Source organism: Mesitornis unicolor, unplaced genomic scaffold (assembly GCF_000695765.1).
Source record: "Mesitornis unicolor isolate BGI_N332 unplaced genomic scaffold, ASM69576v1 scaffold21595, whole genome shotgun sequence".
Lineage (NCBI taxonomy): Eukaryota > Metazoa > Chordata > Aves > Mesitornithiformes > Mesitornithidae > Mesitornis > Mesitornis unicolor.
In genome coordinates this window covers 57,291-77,389 of record NW_010187850.1, presented here as the reverse complement: position 1 = coordinate 77,389, position 20,099 = coordinate 57,291, and the positions used below count along the sequence as shown (strand labels likewise).

Genomic DNA, 20,099 nt, shown 5'->3' with positions numbered 1-20,099 from the left:
GGTGCTCCTATTCTTTGTTCCATGAAATCCTACACAGGTTTTGTTGAGCTATATACATTTGTAAAAAAAAAAAAAAAAAAAAGGACTGTCATTTCCTTAACTGACTCAGCCTTCTCAGGAAAATTTTGGCAACACCTAAAATGTCAACTCAGAGGGGATATTTTCCGACCTTGCTGGCAGAGCAACAAGAGACAACACTGTATTGGGAACGCCACAGGAGCTGTCACTGCACTTGTAACAGGAGGACAGGAAAGAGCCACGTTAGTATCTCTCCTGCTGGTTTTGGGAATCACCCAAAAACCCAGGAAGCTCATCTTCCCTTTCAGGAATAAACAACTAAAAAATGTTCTGCTGTTGCCTGCTATTTTTGCCAAGCTTGAGGGTCACACAATATAAACCTGCTCAGAGGAGAAGGTTCAGGTGCCAAAATATTGCTCATGCTAGGCAAAAGAAGGACCACTTCAGTTGTGCACCTATGGCTTTGTCTCTTTTCTTATGCAGCCTGGCCTTTTTTTCTTATGTGCATATATGTAGCTGTATATAAAACAGGTCTAAAGAGACTACAATAAAATAATGTAGGTGGCAAATCACTCAAAAGTGAAGTAATGACAAATTTAATGCTGTCTGAACATTATGCATTACCATGATAAAAAGTAATCATAAATCACTGTTTTGAAAGGACTTTTTCAGTGCTTTCTTCAGTGCTCAAAACACACCTCCAGAGAGGCAGAATTACAGACACGCATAATGAGCTCCCCTAAACTCTTAGGGATAAGGCAAACTTCCAGCTGAAATGGATCCAACACCGATCACCATTGTAAATCTCTACGCTATGAGGACTGTGTATCAGAGAGCAAGTTTTCGGGTACTTGTAACAATTTTTATTTTTGCTTGACAACTTCCACTTAGAAAGCTTCTTACCCAGCAGAACAGAGCTTTTCTGAGGTCTTTAAGATCCTTATTAATCTGCATAATAATTCAAACTAAAGGATGAGGCCACCTGATAACCATAAACTGACCATAGCAAGGAAGCGTGATGCTAAAGCATCGTTTCCACTAATTGACCAAGCTGTATCTCCTCCCATTAGGAACCTTCAAAAGGTAGCAAACAAGCAGGGATTTGAACCTCCAGAGAAACCAGGCAGAATACGTGTGCACACACACGCACGCACTGGGGGGAATGCTGGGGCTCAGCAAAGCACAGCATAAATGTAGACTAAACAGAATATTAACAATGGGTCACTATTCAACTTCTGTTTAAATAACAGTGTCAAGTGACCAGATTGGCTGGATTATTAACAACACATTCCCTACTAAGCTTATTACAGCATATTATCTATTTCCGCAACTCAGGAAACGTAAATCTGAAATGTGTATTCCTTGTATTTGTTATTTCCGGACTATTCACAAATAAGACTGCACAGTTGAAAACCTACGCCATGATGTGTGCTGTAGAGGCTAGTACAACTCAATGCAGAACAAATTCTCTCATTTAAGCTTTTATTTCTATGTTTAAATGCTACAGATTTTCTCTTCCTCAATTACAGGGAGGAGAGGAGGATAAATGCACGGGTCTTGGTAGCATCCAACATATTTGCACAAGGTTCATTAATTCACAGGAGACTGTATATGAAGGCTTAACTAGATTCAGGACAATTAACAATTTTGAGAAATTGTTATTTTAACAGTGATTACAACTAATTAAAATGCAAAACAGTAATTAAAATATTTTTGTGTAATTACTGTTCTTTAGAAATCAAACAAATCCTACTAACTGTTTTTCTTGCCATGCTAGATTCATTACTCACCCCCTGTCGTGCTGGCACAGATTTTAAGACCCAAATTTGGGATATAAACACATGTACACACATGCATACACACACGTTTTAATCATGGGGAACATCACTAAAGCATTTGATTAAGAAGAGTAATTGGAAAAAATGACAAGAGTTCTGAGTCGATAAACAACAATATTAACCTATGAGCCTTTTAAAAGTGCAATGGAGGCAAAACAAAATTAAATACTGTACCTTGTTCCAATATCCAGCCAGCTTCCATAATCTTTAACCAAAAAGAAAAAATGCTAGGAAATAAAACAACTTTGATTAGTACATCAACATTGCACAATCTGAAACAAAATTAAAAACCATGTTTTCAGGCTGTTTACTCCAAGTTTCTAATTCTTCAACTAGAACAAGGGTGAGACCTTTCTGGGAATGCTTATTTGGACCAAAGTAAAGAATAGTCTAGGAGCCAGAAATAGATTTAACATGGTATCAAAGACAGCTAAAGATGAACTAAGTTCTGTCAAGCTGGGTCTGCAAGAAACAGAAGATTACCAGCAGAGAACATTTTCAATGAGAACAGCCAAAGCCACCTTATTGCTTGAAATAATGGGATCCCAAAGTAAGGCCTAGTGTCAAAGAGAAGCCTGCATATGGTTTTCATGGAATTCTGCCGTAAATTTAATTGGGCAACTCTACCAGTTCTCCACCTGTAAAATGGGAATAATGTCAGGAGAAGGCAGCACTTGTCTATTAGTGAATCCCCCAAATTCTACCTGGTGGCCACATTGACTGGAGACCAGAAACCAGGTGTTCGTTTTTTTCCTGCCAACTTTCTAATTTCTTGATACACACACAGCTACTGCATATCAAACCTCTTTGGAAATATTTTGTTTTGTTCACCAAATACATATTTGCTAATGGTTTTAAAATAGTTAAACCAGAATAGGAGAATATGTGAGATATAAGACCTGGATATACTGGGGCTTGCTACACATGAATACATGTCTGCACTCCTCTTTTGGTCTAGTTAGACTGATATTATTAATGAAATACTACAAGTGTGGTTTACTGTTATTTTAATCCTTTTCCTGAGTTATCAAAAGGTAAAAAATTCAGATTAGTCAAACATATTTATATGAAACTACACAAAACTATACCTTCTCCATTTCTCACTCTACAAAGTAGTCACTATTTAGTTTTTCACTCACTGTTTTTCCTATCAGGTGAGATCCACAGATCCCACTGTACAAGGAAATCACATCAGGAATGCTTACTCCAAAGGGACAAAACTAAACCAGGATGTACAAAGTGAGAATACCAGCCCTACCTGCTGCTTTGGAAGGGTTTCTGTTTCCCTTGGGATACCCAGGGGCACTGCTTGCTGGGTCGAAAGCAGTTTGAGGAGGCAAAGAAAAATGTACTTTTAAGCTGCAAAAATTATCCTGGGATATTAGAATCATGGAATGGATGGGGTTGGAAGGGACCTTTAAAGACCACCTGGTCTAACCCCCCTTGCCGTAAGCAGAGACAATGTTACTAGATCAGGTTGCTCAGAGCCCCATCAAGCCCATATTGTTCAGCTTTGGGTTGTTTTAGCTAGTTTGGTTTGTGGACGGGAGCTTTCTGAAGACAGCATTTCCTAACAGCCTATTACAACGGGTACAAAGTGTCTTTTTGGATGTTGCTGATCACCTGGATTCTGACAGCTCTAACAGAGCTGGTGGGTAACACATTTCTCCTTTTCCTCTCTTTTTCAAGGGAAGATAGGGTGAGTAAAAAAGTCAAAATTCCTGAAAAATTAATTAAACTCTGCACAGAGCTAAACCCAATATTCTTATTTAAATTCTTCCAAAGAATTTGATTGAAAAGCATATGAAAAACTCAGAATGATAACTTATTACTTCACTTATGTCTCTTATTATTATGAGAATATTGCTTTTTCAGAAGCATTAATTACATGAAATTCAAAGGGCAGTGATTGGGGGAGTTTTATCTCTAAATTATGCTAGGATTTCAATCCAATTCACTGCCCTAGTTACAAAAACTTTGAAGTCTGAAACAAATGCAGATCTCTCTAGACAGAGTTAGGAGAACCCTCTGCTCCTTGATCTTACTTGAAGAGAATGTGCAACAACAACTTACCAAAGCCATAATGTCTGAAATTACAAGAACAATGAGGAAAAGGCTGCAAAGAGAAGAAAAAAAAAATAAGAAAAAGAACGAGAGCATGAACCTTCATTCATGGGCACAGATGTTACAAAGCTTATTAAAACCCCCATAAAGAAATTTAAAAGAAGATAAGATTTCTTGCACTTCCCTTTCAATCAGATACATTTCAATTTATTAGAGAATAGTTAAAATACATGGCTAGAACATTTGTAATGCCACCTGCTTGAAAAAGACATTTCACATTAACAGAGCTTCAATTTTGCAACAGAGAAACCTAATGCGAGTCATGTACCGGAGAACAAGAGCGTCTTACAAACAGTGCCTGCTCCTTCCTGATGCAGGGAGCTCGTGTGCTGGTTAGGCCAAATAAAGCTGATTTACACACCTCAAGAGGGACTCGAGTGAACAAAGCTGTTCGGCACAGGCAGGCAGACACCTGAACTGATCAGCCTTATCCCGACAAGCACCCTGGTGGGTAGGAGGCTGCTGAAGGAGGTGCTCACTCCAATGTCGTATCTCTGGGTGCCTGTAAGCTGCTTTGGGAATGCCCAGCATTTTGGTGACATGTTCCCAAACCCTCAGGCTTCCCTGTCAGGCAGCAGGTTACTTCTGGAAAGTAGGCTGTGGCCAGTAAAAGGAACTAGAAGGGAGCAGGCAAAGCTATTTTTTCCCCCATTAACCTAATCTTCTTTTCATTAAACTATGTAAATCCTAAATTACATGAAAGCAATTACTATAACTGGTTAAAACTAGTTTCTAAGTTAATGACACTGAAGCAATGTTGCAAACACATTAACAGAGAAGTCTTTAACTAGAATACAGTTAATTTAGCAGTACTGCCATTCATGAAGCTTTTTTGGGAAATGCTGCAGCATTGCACGAGCATGTACTGAGGGGACACCCATACCAATGCCTCCTGATGAGGAAGTTTCTGACATTGCCTACATTGGCTATGCTTCATTAGTAAATAAGGAGGCAACAAACTGACTGTATCTCAGATGCACTGAAAGGCTTCTCTCAGCTTACCCACAGCTCAGATAGGGTGTTGCAATCTTGTAGTGCCTAGGAGACACTCAACTAGAGGGCTGTTTTCACAGGCAAGCTCCAAGAACATATTCTGACAAAACATTCCCCACAAACAGGGAAAAAAAACAACAAACAAAAAAACCAAAAGAATCTTTACTCTGTAAACGGGAAGTTTACAGAGCAGTTTGTTCATATCACAAAAATCTACTTTTCACCCTTCTGAAATGCAGAAAGCCTTTCAGAACAGAAGGACAACACTAGTTTCAGGGCATGCTTGTACACTACAAAGACAAGATTGTTCCCTGTGATGGCTTAATTTATCTAGCAAAGGCAGCAAGAGCAATAAAGAGCATGGTGCAGAGCTCAGGATGCGCTGACAATCGAAGCACCACCTCTGCAGGGATCCTGGGCACATCCTGTGGTTTCTGCTCTGTTCCCAGGCGGCGGCTGTGGCAGTGTCGCTGCTGCTGTTACCTGAGCACAGCTAAAGGAAACCCGCACAAATAGCAGCCGCAGCTACAACCACCGCCTCGTAAAGCGGCACAGGCACTCTCATGGGCCCCAAATTTAAGAAGCTGATGTTGTTTCCCCTCTCACACACACAGATGCACATCCCCTGAAAGCTTGCAATAGCACTGGTGCTGCCAAGGCAAGCGTTCACAAGTTGGGAAATGCTGACCTTTATGCTGCCTGAGCCCTAGAAATGTACATCACTAGCCAGTCTTCTGAGCAACCCCAAATCCTCAACACAGCCCTGCTTCTGGATAAGCCTTAGTGAGGAGGACAAATATCCTTCCTTAGGGGTCCAGGGACAGCCCAGGTACGCTGCATGCACAGCTAAGGCAGAGAATGTAGAAGGGATGGTGAGCTTTGTGCTTCCTCTCCAACAAGAAGTCAGATTTTGGGCTGACATGTCCTTTGTTAGTACCAGGTGGCATTGTATAAGACGACAACAAGCAGGGCACAGGTAGGATGAAAACAAACAGCAAGGCAGAGGGCATCACACTAAGCAAGGGCAGCTTCCTCCTGCTCTGCAGAGCCATGTGCAGGACAGAGCCCCTGCGGTCCCCCTGCCACTGTCCAGCCAGACTTTCAGTCAACCTCACACAACACCCGTAGCAACAATCTCAAAGCCAAGTGGCTGACAGGGATCTCCTCTGTCTCAGCACCACATGTAAGCCCACACAATAAGCAGAGGATTCAGTCACATGCAGTCAAAGGGGCAAGGGTAGGCTAAACAGTTAAAAGAATAAACATCTTGAGTCAGTGAAAAGAGTGAGGGTAGGTCAAGCCCAGATACAGCACTGTGTGAGGCTGGGCACCTGTCCCTAAAAAGTCTTTAGAGATGGAGAAAGAACTGGCAGCCATCTAGCTCTACTGCAAAAAACACATCATACTGAAAACACCTGGGAAGCACTGAACTGCAGTGGAAGGGCATACAGCCTTCTTTGTTGTTTTAAATGCTATTTGTGGTCAGAGCTACAAAGCTGTAAATTGGTTACATTATAAATGGTTTATTCTTAAAATATTGCACTATAAGCAGTGTTGCAATATAAAACAAAAAATCAGACTTTAAATTCTGCTCATTTTTCTACATTATGGAGGAAAAGTGCTCCTTCTGTGTATTGTCAACAAAGAATATTAAGTATCTGATTGTTTCAGAAAGGGCCAATACTTTCATTTATACTCATTTATCACTAAGAAAAGAATTCCTGAGCTTGCAAAATCACTGAACGAAAACCCAAACCATAATAACAAATAAAAATAACAGTGTGATGTACTGTTTGCTTTGTGGTTTTTTTAAATTCAGATTGAGATTTGACAATTCTGAATTGTTGCAAAAGAGATTTGAAACACTAATGCAGAAATGTAGCATATACTATACCTCTTAGATGACAGTTGTGTTGTGACTTGAACAGCTTCGAAAGCACATGATACCAGAACAAACGGGATTACAACCTGTTTAAAACACAAGCTACATTTTGGTTTATAGCCATATTTACAAAACAACCTGGCAGGTTGTGGAAACATTTTCCTGCTTTTGAAATTATCGCAGAATGTGAACGTTGCAGAAGTAAAGTATTGGCAAGGAAGGGTAGAAACTCATTTTGCAGGAAGCACATTTAGTAAATGAATAAAAAACCCCTTCCATGGCCATAGCTGAACTGCAGTGAAATAAACCATGAGGCAATATGGAAAACTATAATTAAAACACATTAATGATTCTCACTTCATTTATCCATTTAGCACTAGTGATAAATACTTCAACAAGGCTAGAAGACAGAACTATTCACATCCAGTAGCTCACGTGACAGGCTGCAGAGCTCCAAGTGTAATAGGACAATCTCATCTCAACCATAAAAAGAAAATAAAAATATCTGAGTAGAGAATGTATTCAGTAAGGCAAGGATAACATTGCCACTCCAAAGCCAAGTCAAGCAAATGTAAACGGTTTAGTAAATTGAGAACAAAACAAACAAGTTAGAAACATGAATGCTGCCTTTTGCTCTTTCCAAAGTTGACTTGTAATCCTTAAGTTAATAGCATCAATGCATTGCTAGAACCTGTTGTCTCGCATCCAGGTTTATATTATTGACTTACGTCCTGCAGTATAACATGCAGTATACCTGTAGTTTAAGTCTGCCTTCTCTGGGATAGAAGCAGCAGAGGGGCAGAGGCAGGAAATACTGCTTATTTTAGCAATAACCCATAAATTCCATGTCTCCCTTGACATTTGTCTCTTTACCACTCTGGCAGACCCTTCACTCAGATATTAGGAAAGAGCTCCCACATCTCGCCTGCAAACAAGAAGTGCAATCCAATCTTTGATAGACTATTAAAAAATATAAAAAAGAATATTCATTGTAAAATGACAACCTAATCAGTAGAGCATTCAAAGCTTGTACTTAATGTAATGCAGATAGAGCTAATAAAATATATATCTATCCTCAATGTTTCTGTAGATATTATACTATAGGGAAAGCTCATAATTTTTAAAATAATTTAAGTCTTGTCAAGATTTGAAACTTCCATTTTAATAAGCTGATCTAATACAGTTAAATCATACTTCCATGCACTTTAGCTTCTCTTTTGGGAAACAGAAGGATATGTCCATAGAAACACTACAAAGACTGAAAGCTTCCCACATGGTTAGGAAGGCTAATGAAGCTCAAGTACATATATGTTTTTGTAAATTGCAAAGTAACAACCCTGTACATGGTATGTTATTTATTAAACAGGTCTTTGAGAAAATTTCACTAATGTAAGATTACTAACCTTCAGCACGAGCAAGCCTCCCATCATGAAGGGACTGAACACAGTCAAGAAACAATAGACAGAAGCAGGATCAAAACTAGAGAAACATGAAAAAGACATTACAACATATCCTTGAAATGGTATTTTCCATTAAGAAAGAGCATTTAGTTCCTCTTGTGTATATACATTTTTAAATAAGGCTTCCAACTTTCTCTTTTCTTGCTCAAATATTAAATTAGCAAGGACAGCCTACCTCACTTTTCTTTCTCCACATTTTTTCTCTGCTTGTGTCTTTTGAGGTGCCATGCTGCTTGTGAGCAGCTGAGCTCTCTGCTCACTTCTAATGGAAATTGAGACGACCTCGTAATCAACAAGCTCAGGCTCTTAGGGTACATATTACAAAGAGCAGAAATGAAATAAATTGTAGTCATTATTCCACTGACTATTGCTTTAGTTCTCCTGCCCTGATTTTGCTAACCAAATATATATTTAGTATGCCAACTGCAGGAAGGATTTTTTTGTACCTTGTGTCTCAAATCAATGAATAAAATTTACCTGTTAACAGAAGCTATGTTTCCAGTTCCAAAAAAGGCTGTCACTATGAAGAAAACCTAGATGTATTTAAGGAAAATACACCACAGATATGGCTGCTGTAAAACAAAAACTGCATTTCCCCCCCTTCATTCCAATTTACTCTCAAAATCTTGTCATGGAACTGCAAGAAGTTGACACACTAATAAACCTTTAAAGAAATTCAAAGTATTGTCTAGCTCTACCCAAGATTTCACACACGGCTGCATCAATTTTAAAAGACAGGGACTGTCTGGGTAAGACTTTAGGGAGTGTCTGGGTAAGATTTTTAGAGCCTGTCTTGAGGCCCCTGCCAGAAAGCTGCAGTTGTTTTCTCTGGGCCCCGACCTAGCAAGACATGAACACCCCTGCACCACAATCCCAGCTGCAAGTGCAGACACACACGCTTTTGCGGAAAGCAATGACTCATGCATGTGTACTGCACACCAAAAGGGATGGCTTTATTGAGGAACTGCCTGTGGAAGAGGTAGTTGGCTATGAAACAAGATAACTGATCCTATGCTATCCCTCTCATCGGTCTGTTGCCCAAAGGTTATGCTGAGTCTATCCATTGCAACATGCAACTTCCAGTTTTTATCTTACTTGAAGGAAGGAGGACAACTCGAGCAGTAACTCTGTAGCTGGAAGATTTTTTATAAACCCTACCCTTTTCATCTAGGTACAACACCTGCTGCTTTATGAACCCACAAAAGGTATTTTTCTACCTCCTGAGCTCATTGGGGCCCATTATAGCTCACATCTCTACAGCCAAAGAATGGTATTTAACTGCTTTTTCGCATCAAGCAGAGGGTTTGTCGGTGATGATGGCTGCTGTTGCCAGAGCTCCCTCTGCTCCTGCCACTTCTGTTATAGCTCCTACACGGGATCATTTAAGTCTCTGCATAAACAATTTGCTACCTACTGTTCGGCAGAATCGCTGGGATTCTGCATGCAGTATTTTGGAAGGATTAGGTCAGCATTACTAAAGAAATTATGCTTCCCAAGAGTATCACATCATTTCAAGTTTAGTAACACAGCAGTCTAACAGCATAGCGCTGTTCTGTCAGCTAAGATTTGTAAGAACAACAGTTCTGCAATAAAACAAAAAAAATACCAGTAGCACATAGGTCTAATCAAAATGTTAAGCATAAGCAATTTGAATCTTCTTCTGGAAGACCAGGCTATAAGGTCTCTCAGCACATGCTGACTTTTGGGCTCTATATAGCAACCTTGAGACAATCTTAAGATATACAGTTCACAGGGTTGTAGTTGCAACGTGACTGCTCTAGTAGAAAAGGTTTCTCTGGTAATACCACTATTTCTAAGCATTAAACAGCATCTTAGTTAAAAAAGCCACAACATCTTTTGAGTGGATGTCTATCACAACTGGTCTGCAAAGGAGACCTGCAAATTGTATATTTTTTCAGCTGCACAAAATGCATTCAATTGTTTTAGATTAAGATGAGATTAAAGTAGTGCTACACTCAAGTGTTAGATTAAAGAACTTTAAGAAAATACAACTGGATTGTTTGATTTTTGTTTTGGATAACTGTGAGAATCTGACAGACAGCAGTAGCTTTACTAAAAGTTAGCTTATTTTTTGTTAAGATAGCAAAATAGCAAATAAATCGGTAAATTTACCGCAAGGTGTCTTGGCTGCTTTTCAGGTGTACTCTACAGCAAACACAAATGTTCAACACCTAGCAAACTGTTTTCCCTCCTCCCTTAATGCTGAACTGCCTTCTTAATGAGATATCTGTCACACTTCCTCTGCTGCAGGTTCCCAGTGTCCAACAGCATTGTCTCAAATTCCAACAGCATAAGATTCTGCGACTGTGATCCACCCTCTCAGATTTGGTTATTCTCTGAACTATAAAGCCTGTTTCTGCAGGAACCAGTATTGAGAAAACTCCCTCCCCAGCTCCAGCTATGACAACCCACCTGCACTAGAAATCCGTATGTTCTAGACTGGCTCAGAATTTCTCTCCCACTCACGCACCCATCGCCCTTGCTGCCAAATACCTCTCTCAAATCAGTCTCATGATGAAAGAGAACAGCGACAACGTTATCAAGTCTGTACAGCAGAAACCACATGTGATATAAATAATTCTAGTCCAAATTGTGGGAACATGTTTCACTAAAAGTCTGCAGAAACTTTGCTTCTCATCTCATCTGCCCGGCCATGCCAATGCTTGCCCTCTAACATTTTCTACCTAACACACTGCCATACTCTAAAAATGAGAAACTTAACTTTAATTTTTCCAACTGATCTGTGAAGGTTGAATGGATTCCTTCCAGCTAAAATGCAGTAAAACAAAACAAAACTGAAAACGGGACTCCTTAGAAGAAAGTTTCTCTCAGCGGTTATGGTCATAAGAGACCAAACTTTTCAAAGTGGCCAAGGAGCCAGATTCCAAAACAGAGTAGTTCATACCGAATTTTTTACTACTTTATCACAAACCATAATGTCCAGGGCCATTGCCTTTCAAGCAACATGAGTCAAATCATCTTCACCAGCTTCTATTTCCAGTGGCTACCAGGCTACAGATTTTGATTGTAGAGCCTTCTGAAACAAACCCATCTTTTCCCTGGAGTGCAGCAACCAGTAAAAGGATACAAAGAAGAAAGACCTGCGGACGTCATCTAGGTGGAGCTGCCGAAACTGAGTTATATCAGTAGCATAGGCAAAGTTGAAAACAGCAAGCTGGAAAGTAAACAGAAGAAATCAATACTGAACATCAACTGATGTACTTTGATAGAACCACAATATTTTTACTGAAAAGAATGAGAAATAAACCACCTCCACCTTCACTATCAGCTGTTATTAGAGTAATATTACGATGAGGATTGCAAACCTTTCCCATATTTTCATTATACTTTAATGAACCTGCCAGAAAGATTGTACAAGCGAGATGATCAAATGAACAGTGGAGCTTCCACTGTTATCTACACTAAAAATGAACTTCTATGCCTTAGATCTATCATCATCTTTATTCATCATAAATACTCCTCCTACACAAATGCATTTCCACTGCTCAAATGAGCATGTGGAAGAAGACCCACAGAAATAAAATACTGCAATTATACTCAGTTGACTTATGTTGTGAGTGAGAATGCTAAAATATTCTCCAACTCCTTCACTCAGTTCTCAGCACATTATCACTTGACCTGAAGAGAAATAGTTTCTGTGGAGTCTGAGGTCAATGAACTCCTTTTCAGTGGGGAAAAGAAAAGAATCAAGTAATAGACATTCAACACTAACAACATTTTAATTAAAATTAATCTCACATCATCAGAGAACTGAGCTGGATTTGCTAATACAAGATTTACTTTGTGGCATACATCAACAGGCATTTTGGAGATTAATTTTCTAACCTCAAAATGGGAAGCAGGGGGGAGTGTTAATGTTCCTTTCACTTGAAACCGAAAGTTAAATAATCTACACAGAGTGACAACAGAAAACCTAGTTAGAGCTCATCTGTTATTTTCATTTGCATTTGATTAATAAAGTGTTCATCACTGTTTAATACTGCCTTAATAGAATTTTATTTTCAAACAAACAGACTATCAGATCACCACCAGGCAGGCAAGCATCAGAGATGCTTTGTTACAAGATGCAAAAGATAGAGTGGGTTCTAGCATGGAAGAGAAAATACATCTCAGAGATGACTGTGCTGTGCTAGAAACCTCTCATTGCAACCATGGCCTCACCCTATGTATACCCTTTTACATTAAAATTCCTCCTCTGTCACTGAAGATACCACAAGAAATGCTCACACAAAATACCATAAGTATACATAGCTTAAGTAAAAAGCAATTCCCATTTCAATTTTTGATATTCAGCCTTAATTTGCTAAATCCTGTTCTCTCTCAAGTTTGAAAATTGCCTCCCTTTCAGGAGAACCACAAAGCCAGAGTATGTGCCAGGCCAGCTCTTGTGATTGCTTTGGCTCTGATTTCACCTCCCTGCACTTCTCCCTAATTATTATGGGCTCTAAAATGAAAGAAAGATGTATGCCACCACATCTCTTCCAAGTGACTCTGGCCGCTCCCACGCATCCGTACCCAGGTTCCCTGTGCCAAAGACAGCACATTTAGGAGCAGCAGGGGAGAGCTGTGCTGCACACCTGCCTGGCTCCAAGCACCCAGATGGCTCTGCAACAGACACTTCACTTCTAACCCAATCAACAGCACAGCCACAGTTTGTTAAACCCTTGACCTAATCTAAAAGCTAAGTGGCAGCATGAGCAGCACAGGCTTTGAAAACTGCTGACACAATATACTAAATTTTAGGGTGAAAGAAGTTGAATTGATACCTATTATAAAACTCCCTCTCCGGGCAAATCTGAGAATGTACTAGTTCCAATTTAGTCTCTGGCTCCTTGTCTGTCTTATCAGAAATAAAACACTGTCCTTGAAGAAAAAGAGTGACAGGACAAAGTCAAATACAATTTCTGGTATTTCCTCTGAGTCATTTCAGAAATCAAATTATTTCTTTTCAGCCTCCCATACAGACACTCATGACTCTGCCATCAGAATTTAAAAAGTACAGTGACATTGTACTTACTCTAAAGAGAGTTACTGCACCTTATGCTGAATTAGCACTGCACTCGACAAACAACTTTGTAGCCTACAGAACATACCACTAAGCCAAACTGATTTCCTGCATTCCTAGAAATGGTTCTGATGTTGGAATATCTTCAATAACAAATTATAAATCTCTCTTACAAGGTCACATTCCTATGTCACAGAACAGCTGATACTGGCTTCCCAAACTTAAAGAGATACAAAGTGCTGCTCTGTGAAAACCACTCAGAACTTTTATTATACCCTCAAGGAAAAGAAAAAAGAAGATAATGCTGATAATTAACCTGATATAGCTATCTGGAGCTGTTACCTTTGGTTTGAACGAAAGACCATAGTGCTGCAGTGCTTCTTGCTCCATAGTTATCCACACAAACATCAAACCAGACAGCACCAGTGGAAACAGAGCTTCATATCTGAAGAGTAACATAATAATCATAAATAGTTGTTCGTGCCTGCACTTACTAACATAAAATATTAACATGTTTCTCTTCTTTTTTCTTTACACAAATGATATACCGAAGGCCTAATAGCATTCTCCCCTCTCTCTCCCTATTTCTGAGGAGTAGCCACAGTTGGTTGGTTGAAGCTTAAAGCTCTACAGTGACTAAATGGTAAAAGCAGGAGAAACAGAGGCTGCTTCGGCTTTGTCATGTTTTGCACCCATTTTCTCATTTGATGGCTGCCACAACATTGGATGACTGCCCTTTGTGTCATGATTAATTTTAACAGAACTGGAATAAAACTAAAAAGAAACAGGAAAAAAATTGCATTTGGCATGTGTATAATAAAAAGAGCATTACATTTCACTGAAGTCTAACATCCTTTCCTTTACTACATACCAATCCATCACAACAGCAGTGTCAAGTCATGCTCTAACCAAGGCAGCTGAGCTGTTCTCACTAGACACCCAATCTCAGAGTACTTCTGGCTCCCACAGCACTCAAACATAGCAAACTACAAGTGTACTTACATGAGACACTAAAACCCCTGGAAAACTTAGAAGTGTAGATTGTCATTGGATAATAGTAGTTTCTCCCTGCTCTCTACATCTCAGTTGCACTTCATGAGGCCTCTCAGTTTTGTTTTGTTTTGTTTGTTTGTTTGTTTCAGGATAAAATTATACTGACACTGACCATGACACCAATGCTGATAAGACTGTAACTTTTCTCCTTTTTGTTTCCTCCTTAGACACACACTTATTTGTCTGAAAATAAATTACTGCAGTTAATCTCGATATTGTTTCTGTATTGTCTCCCCACTAATGTAGCTACTAAAGCAGTTTCAAACTGGAAGAAAAAGTTTTGGGTGGACATTTCTGCTTTAATGACAAGCAGTTAAATACTAAGATGACAATGGTTAGGATGTCAGTAACAAAAGTACCTATGGCTTACACTTGCCTACAAGTTGAATGTCTTCAACTGACTCAGTGACAACTGGTTGTATGCAATCATGCTCTTCAGCTGACCTCAATACTTCCACTTAACTGCACCTACAGAGGTGCTGTAATTACCTGGGGCATGCACTGAGTTATCACTGCATGGTATATCAGGACTGAGTGCCTTGGTTTTGCTATGATTGGTTGTTTCAGGGGTGTGTGTGTTGGAAAAGACCTTTAAGATCATCAAGTCCAACTGTTACCTAACTCTACCGTACCCACTTCTAGACCATGTCCCTGAGCACCCTATCTAGATGGCTTTTAAATACATCCAAGAATGGTGATTCCACCACTTCCCTGGGGAGCCTGTTCCAGTCTTTGATAACCCTTTCAGTGTAGAATTTTTCCTAATGTCTAACCTAAACCTCCCCTGGTGTAACTCAATGCCATTTCCTCTTGTCTTATCGGTTGCAAATTGTAAGAAGAGACCCACACCCATGTCTACAACCTCCTTTCAGGTAGTTATAGAGAGTGATAAGGTTTCCCTTCAGCCTCCTTTTCTTCAGACTAAACAACCTCAAGTCCCTCAGTTGCTCCTCTTAGGAGTTATTCTCAAGACCCTTGAGACAGCAGAGAGCTGTCTGTGTTTAAGTGGTCTGGTCCAGGGCCAAAACACAAAGAGGGATGTTACCAGCCTCAGAAAGAACAACATTCATGCTTTATCCAGTAGCCAGTGCAGGCTAAGAAAGTTGAGTATAAGAATATGTATGTGTACGAGGATCAAAATCTTAACAGGGAAGTGGGAGGAAGGGGAGGCAGGGGATTTAAAAGAAAAAAAAAAAAGATGCTTCATCTAAAATGAGAGTATCCACAAAAGGCAGCTATTGCAAAACATCTGCTGGAAGGGTATTCCACTTAATTTTCCAGTGTAATTAAATCCAGAGGATAAGTGGGCGGGGAGGTGGAAAATTCTTTCCTATACTCTCCATTAATTATGCTCTTAAGAGCTACTGAGTCTGGAAAAATAAAGGGCTGGCTGACAGAGTGTTTCCTTTACTTGCAAGCTCTGAGGAGTTGTCTTGTGTGCAAAAAGAAGGAAGCCCTACTCTTTATGAGGACTAGTATCCCTTTGAAATTAACTACTTTCATTAAAGTCTCTTTCAAAAATCTTCCCCCTCATTTTAGGGCTACCTGTTTCCTGCCACACGTTACTTAAGCCATAACTAGACACCAGAGCTGAGCAGCAGGGAGAGAACTTATTTCCTTCTGTTTGCAAGCAGAAAAGCATATGCCAAAACAAGAAAAATACATAAACTAAACCAGACTTCCTTATTTTGGTTCAAGGCTGTTTGAATACATACCCTTCCAGCCACTGCTTGGTCTAGCTGAAAGGAATGTCAACAAAACAGTGCTCATTTTACATGGAGGAACATGGAAGTCCCCTAAAATTCTATTTAGGAAACTAAAGAAGGAGATAAATGGAGAGACTACAGCTGGAAGCATACATTACACCTTTAACAGAAATGTTCATGAGATTCAGCAGTTTCACACTCAGTCCTTGATTTTCATATGTAAGATCAGTCCAAGTAGAGTAAGAAAGAAGTACCCTGTGCTGAGGAGCAGGTAGGTGGACATCAGGGAGAGCAGTATGCTGAACAGTCGCTGAAAGAGAAACGTGGGGCTCAGCAATGGCAACACCGAGGAAGAAACTGCAATCAAAAAAAAAGAGATCCATCAGTCGCTACATGCAAAACATTTCAATCTCAGTAACAAAATATCATACTTCAATCTTGACACGTTATGTAAAGAAATTCAATGCTGGTCATATATTCCCTTCTATTTTCAGAAGTTACTTTTGCTACAGAAAATCCACTATTTGGAATGCTTAATATTTATCAAAAGTTATTTTAGTTCTCTATCATTTTAATTCCCTGGCTTTCTAGCTCACAGCTTTTATAATTTCTCATGAACTGATGCTAGTAACTGCTTACGATGATGTAGAAGCACTATTCCAAAAAACAGTCAATCTTGACTGTTTAATACAGCCCTGAGTGCCACTTACCATGGCCCCAAGGACCTTTAGCAGCCCAAAGACTGCAGTTACAGAGCCATTGCTCCACTGGATTGGATTAGGAAAACTGCCACATTTTGAGGTGCAACTGAAAATACTTGTAGAGTATGCTGACAGAGAAACCATCAGCTTAGTAGCTTCTCTACTTGAAACATTTATAACAGGAATATTTAAGGAACTATAGGGAACTTATCTGTTGCAATTCATGCCTCCTGCCTTCAACTTGTACGATATTTCTCTAATGCAAGCATGGGATCTTAAGAGTTGCACCTCCTTAGCGCAGTCCATTATTCAACTGCCACATCAGCCCTGGTTAGCAGGGTCCGTGCTGTCCCTAAAGAGACTCCTCTACCTGGGACACTACTGCAGGGCCCAGCGTGTAATTATGTAGAGTGACTTCAACAAGTGTGTAAAGCTCCTACTTTGTATATCACATTAACTTAAAATGACTGCTTCCAGTCTGAAAGACTTTGCTAAAATATTCAATACTATCGCAGCAGCAAGTACACTATTCAGATACAGTTTACTTCAGTGTTAGCACTGTATTTATCATAGAAACATCACTCACAGAAAAGAGGGTTTCGAATACACTATTCCCTCATAACTCTACACCTCTCTCCCTGCCCAAATCATCTCTGAGATAAAAAATGTTTTTCTGTCACTCTTACACAGGAGAGAGAGAGAAAACCTTTACCCTCAACTCCTGCTCCAGTAAGCCAAGCGGGACATCATTGATTTAACTGACTTTATAACTGTACGGAATTCATCCACAGAGGTCACCATTTCGCTTAGCAGGCTATGAAGAGTTAGGAAAGCACGATGGAAAGGAAAACGCTCCACAGAAAACCATACCACAGAGACAGCATTGCTCACACACACTTATCGCTATCAGTTGTATTAAACTTGAATCTGTTTTCTCAAACAGAAGCAGAATTGCTAAAACTGGCAAGATCTGCTTAAGTTAAAAACATGTCACCGGTACAGGAATGTACACAATCTATAAGACATCCAGCAACTAGATAACAAGAGTCATAATTCTACCATTAAGCTATGTTTAAATTCCTGCTCCTGACTTTTAGCAAAGAGCTGCTATCAAACTTTGCATGGGATAAGTTTAGCTCAAACAAATCCCACGTGCCAGATCACTCAGGAATAAACAATGCCTAACATTTTATAATGGAGCCCTACAGAAATTATTTTATAGCTGAAATACAAAAGGTATCACTTTACTGTATTCCATAACCCCAGTGATAATTACATTTGCCCTGTTTAATCAGCCTAAGATTTTAATTTTAGAGTGGTGAAAAATCCATAGACTTATACTTGCTTTTTTTTTCCTGAATAATTAGGTTCTAACAGATATCAAGCATACATTAGCATCATTAGTTCACAGGTATTTTGCAAGGCAGCTCTGAAAAGTACTTTCATACCCCAAGGGTCTCTGCCATCAGCTACAACTTCAGGTTTCTATTGAAATATAGCAACAATCTTTCCTCACTTCCCTGTGCTTAAGTGGATTGCTTGCAGAACATCTCATATCACCCTTATCTGGCTCCAAGTGAAACAAAAAGGGAATTTATATCATTATACCCCTAAAATGGGTCTTCAAGATATTCAGAATATTCAAAACAAAAGATAGACCTACTTGAAAATCAAAGTTGTTTGCATTTATTTACAAACCTATGAAGGGGTAATCTTGTAGAAGACTCTCTAATACATTCTCAGAAAACCTCACATAGGAAAGAATAGTGAACACATGTAAGAACTATTAGGAGTCAAAGGAATATGTGCAAAAGAAAGATGTTCATAAAAAAGTGTTGCCATCCCCCACCCAACCCCAAATCCCACAGACCACCAGCACGCAAGTATTGGAGGAAAGATATTCTTACCTAGAGTCATCCAGCTGATAATTTGATTCAATACAGGCAATCCCTGCTTGTTCTTAAGACTGTCATGGGTACTGCTCACAACATACATCGAAAGTGCAATACTCAACATCTAGAAAGAAGAAATCAGACAATGAAACATGTAATTAATGTATAGATCTCTGCCATCCCATACTAAATACGTAAATATGCTTTAGAGTTGCTAAACACTTCACCTGAATCGACATAAGAACAAAGTCTGCTATGCAGCATGGAGTATTCCTAGCTTTTTAGAGTTTATGCTTTCTAAAACTTCCTTCTAGGTTTGTTTTTGGTTTTGTTTTTGTTTTAATTATTATTCTTATCAAGTATTTGTGCTATTCTCAAACAGTTTAAAAAGTGTGCTGGATCACCGATGTGACATGATATGCTCTTTGTCAAGAGTAACTCCTTAAACACTCAGGTAAACCACAGAAACACATGCCCGCAGTTATGAGGGGCACTCGTCCTCAGACAGCAACCACGAAGAATGAGCAGAATCCCTGGCTTTTAAGACATATAAAGAAGTTGCAATCTTAGCAGGTTCTTCAAATGAAACTGTCTGAACCATCTGCAGATGGATAAGCTGAAGAGTCTGGGTTTTTTCTTGGTTCAAGAGACACCATTCAGTCATCAAGTAGGTACAAAAAACCTTAGGAAATTACCCCATGAGTCAGTTGTTTTTGAAAGATGACAATTATCCAAGAAAATGCTTGAGCCAAGTTTTCCATTACTGTTATTTATTCACAACTCCGCAGTTTCACTAAAAGGCAAATCAAGCACGCATGGGTACTACGCTTTAAAACTTCATTACAAGGTATAATTGCTGTTGTGGCTTTTTTAGTTCAAAGCAACTACAGTGCTCACATCCATCACTTTTTACCATATGAATAGCTGCCATTCCCCTGCCAGACACAGTGATACCTAGTGGTACCTGCTCAGAGGACACACTTAGCAGTGAGCATCCTTTTTTTGGCCCAGTTTCACAGGTGCTCAATATGTGCTGCTTCTATTTAATTTCAGGCCACAGGAACATGCAACCTGTATTTCTGTGTGACATCAATAAGCTAGGTCAAAGCATTAAGCCTCCAAAAGCACAGGCAATCGGCCTCTTTAGACCTCTGATATTTATTTGGGATGCTTTTGCTGTATTCAGGCCAGATGTGTCTCCTTTGATGTATCTTTTCAACTTATTTTAGTGTCACGAGCTGCGGTAATCCCTCTGCTATGCCCTAGCCACTGGTGAAGTCACTTTGCACTCACTTTGTGTCATCTCCCATAATATATCTCGTGTCTTGGTAGACTTGTGATGACCTGGGCAAGTTAGTAAACTCAATTTCCTGCTGCTAGATCTA

The 20,099-nt window shown here is 39.5% G+C and overlaps 1 protein-coding gene across 1 annotated transcript in view; it reads right to left on the bottom strand.

Annotated features, from left to right (window-relative positions):
- The window catches only part of PIGN (phosphatidylinositol glycan anchor biosynthesis, class N), a gene marked incomplete at its 5' end in the record, with an annotated part of 80,441 nt that overhangs the window by 5,489 nt on the left and 54,853 nt on the right, over positions 1-20,099 (bottom strand). Inside the window, 9 exons of the mRNA XM_010185605.1 lie at positions 2,031-2,083; positions 3,930-3,972; positions 6,868-6,941; positions 8,259-8,334; positions 8,793-8,848; positions 11,425-11,511; positions 13,705-13,807; positions 16,376-16,478; positions 18,730-18,838. Coding sequence (XP_010183907.1) covers positions 2,031-2,083; positions 3,930-3,972; positions 6,868-6,941; positions 8,259-8,334; positions 8,793-8,848; positions 11,425-11,511; positions 13,705-13,807; positions 16,376-16,478; positions 18,730-18,838 — 704 coding nt within the window. The remainder of the gene's footprint in view (positions 1-2,030; positions 2,084-3,929; positions 3,973-6,867; positions 6,942-8,258; positions 8,335-8,792; positions 8,849-11,424; positions 11,512-13,704; positions 13,808-16,375; positions 16,479-18,729; positions 18,839-20,099) is intronic.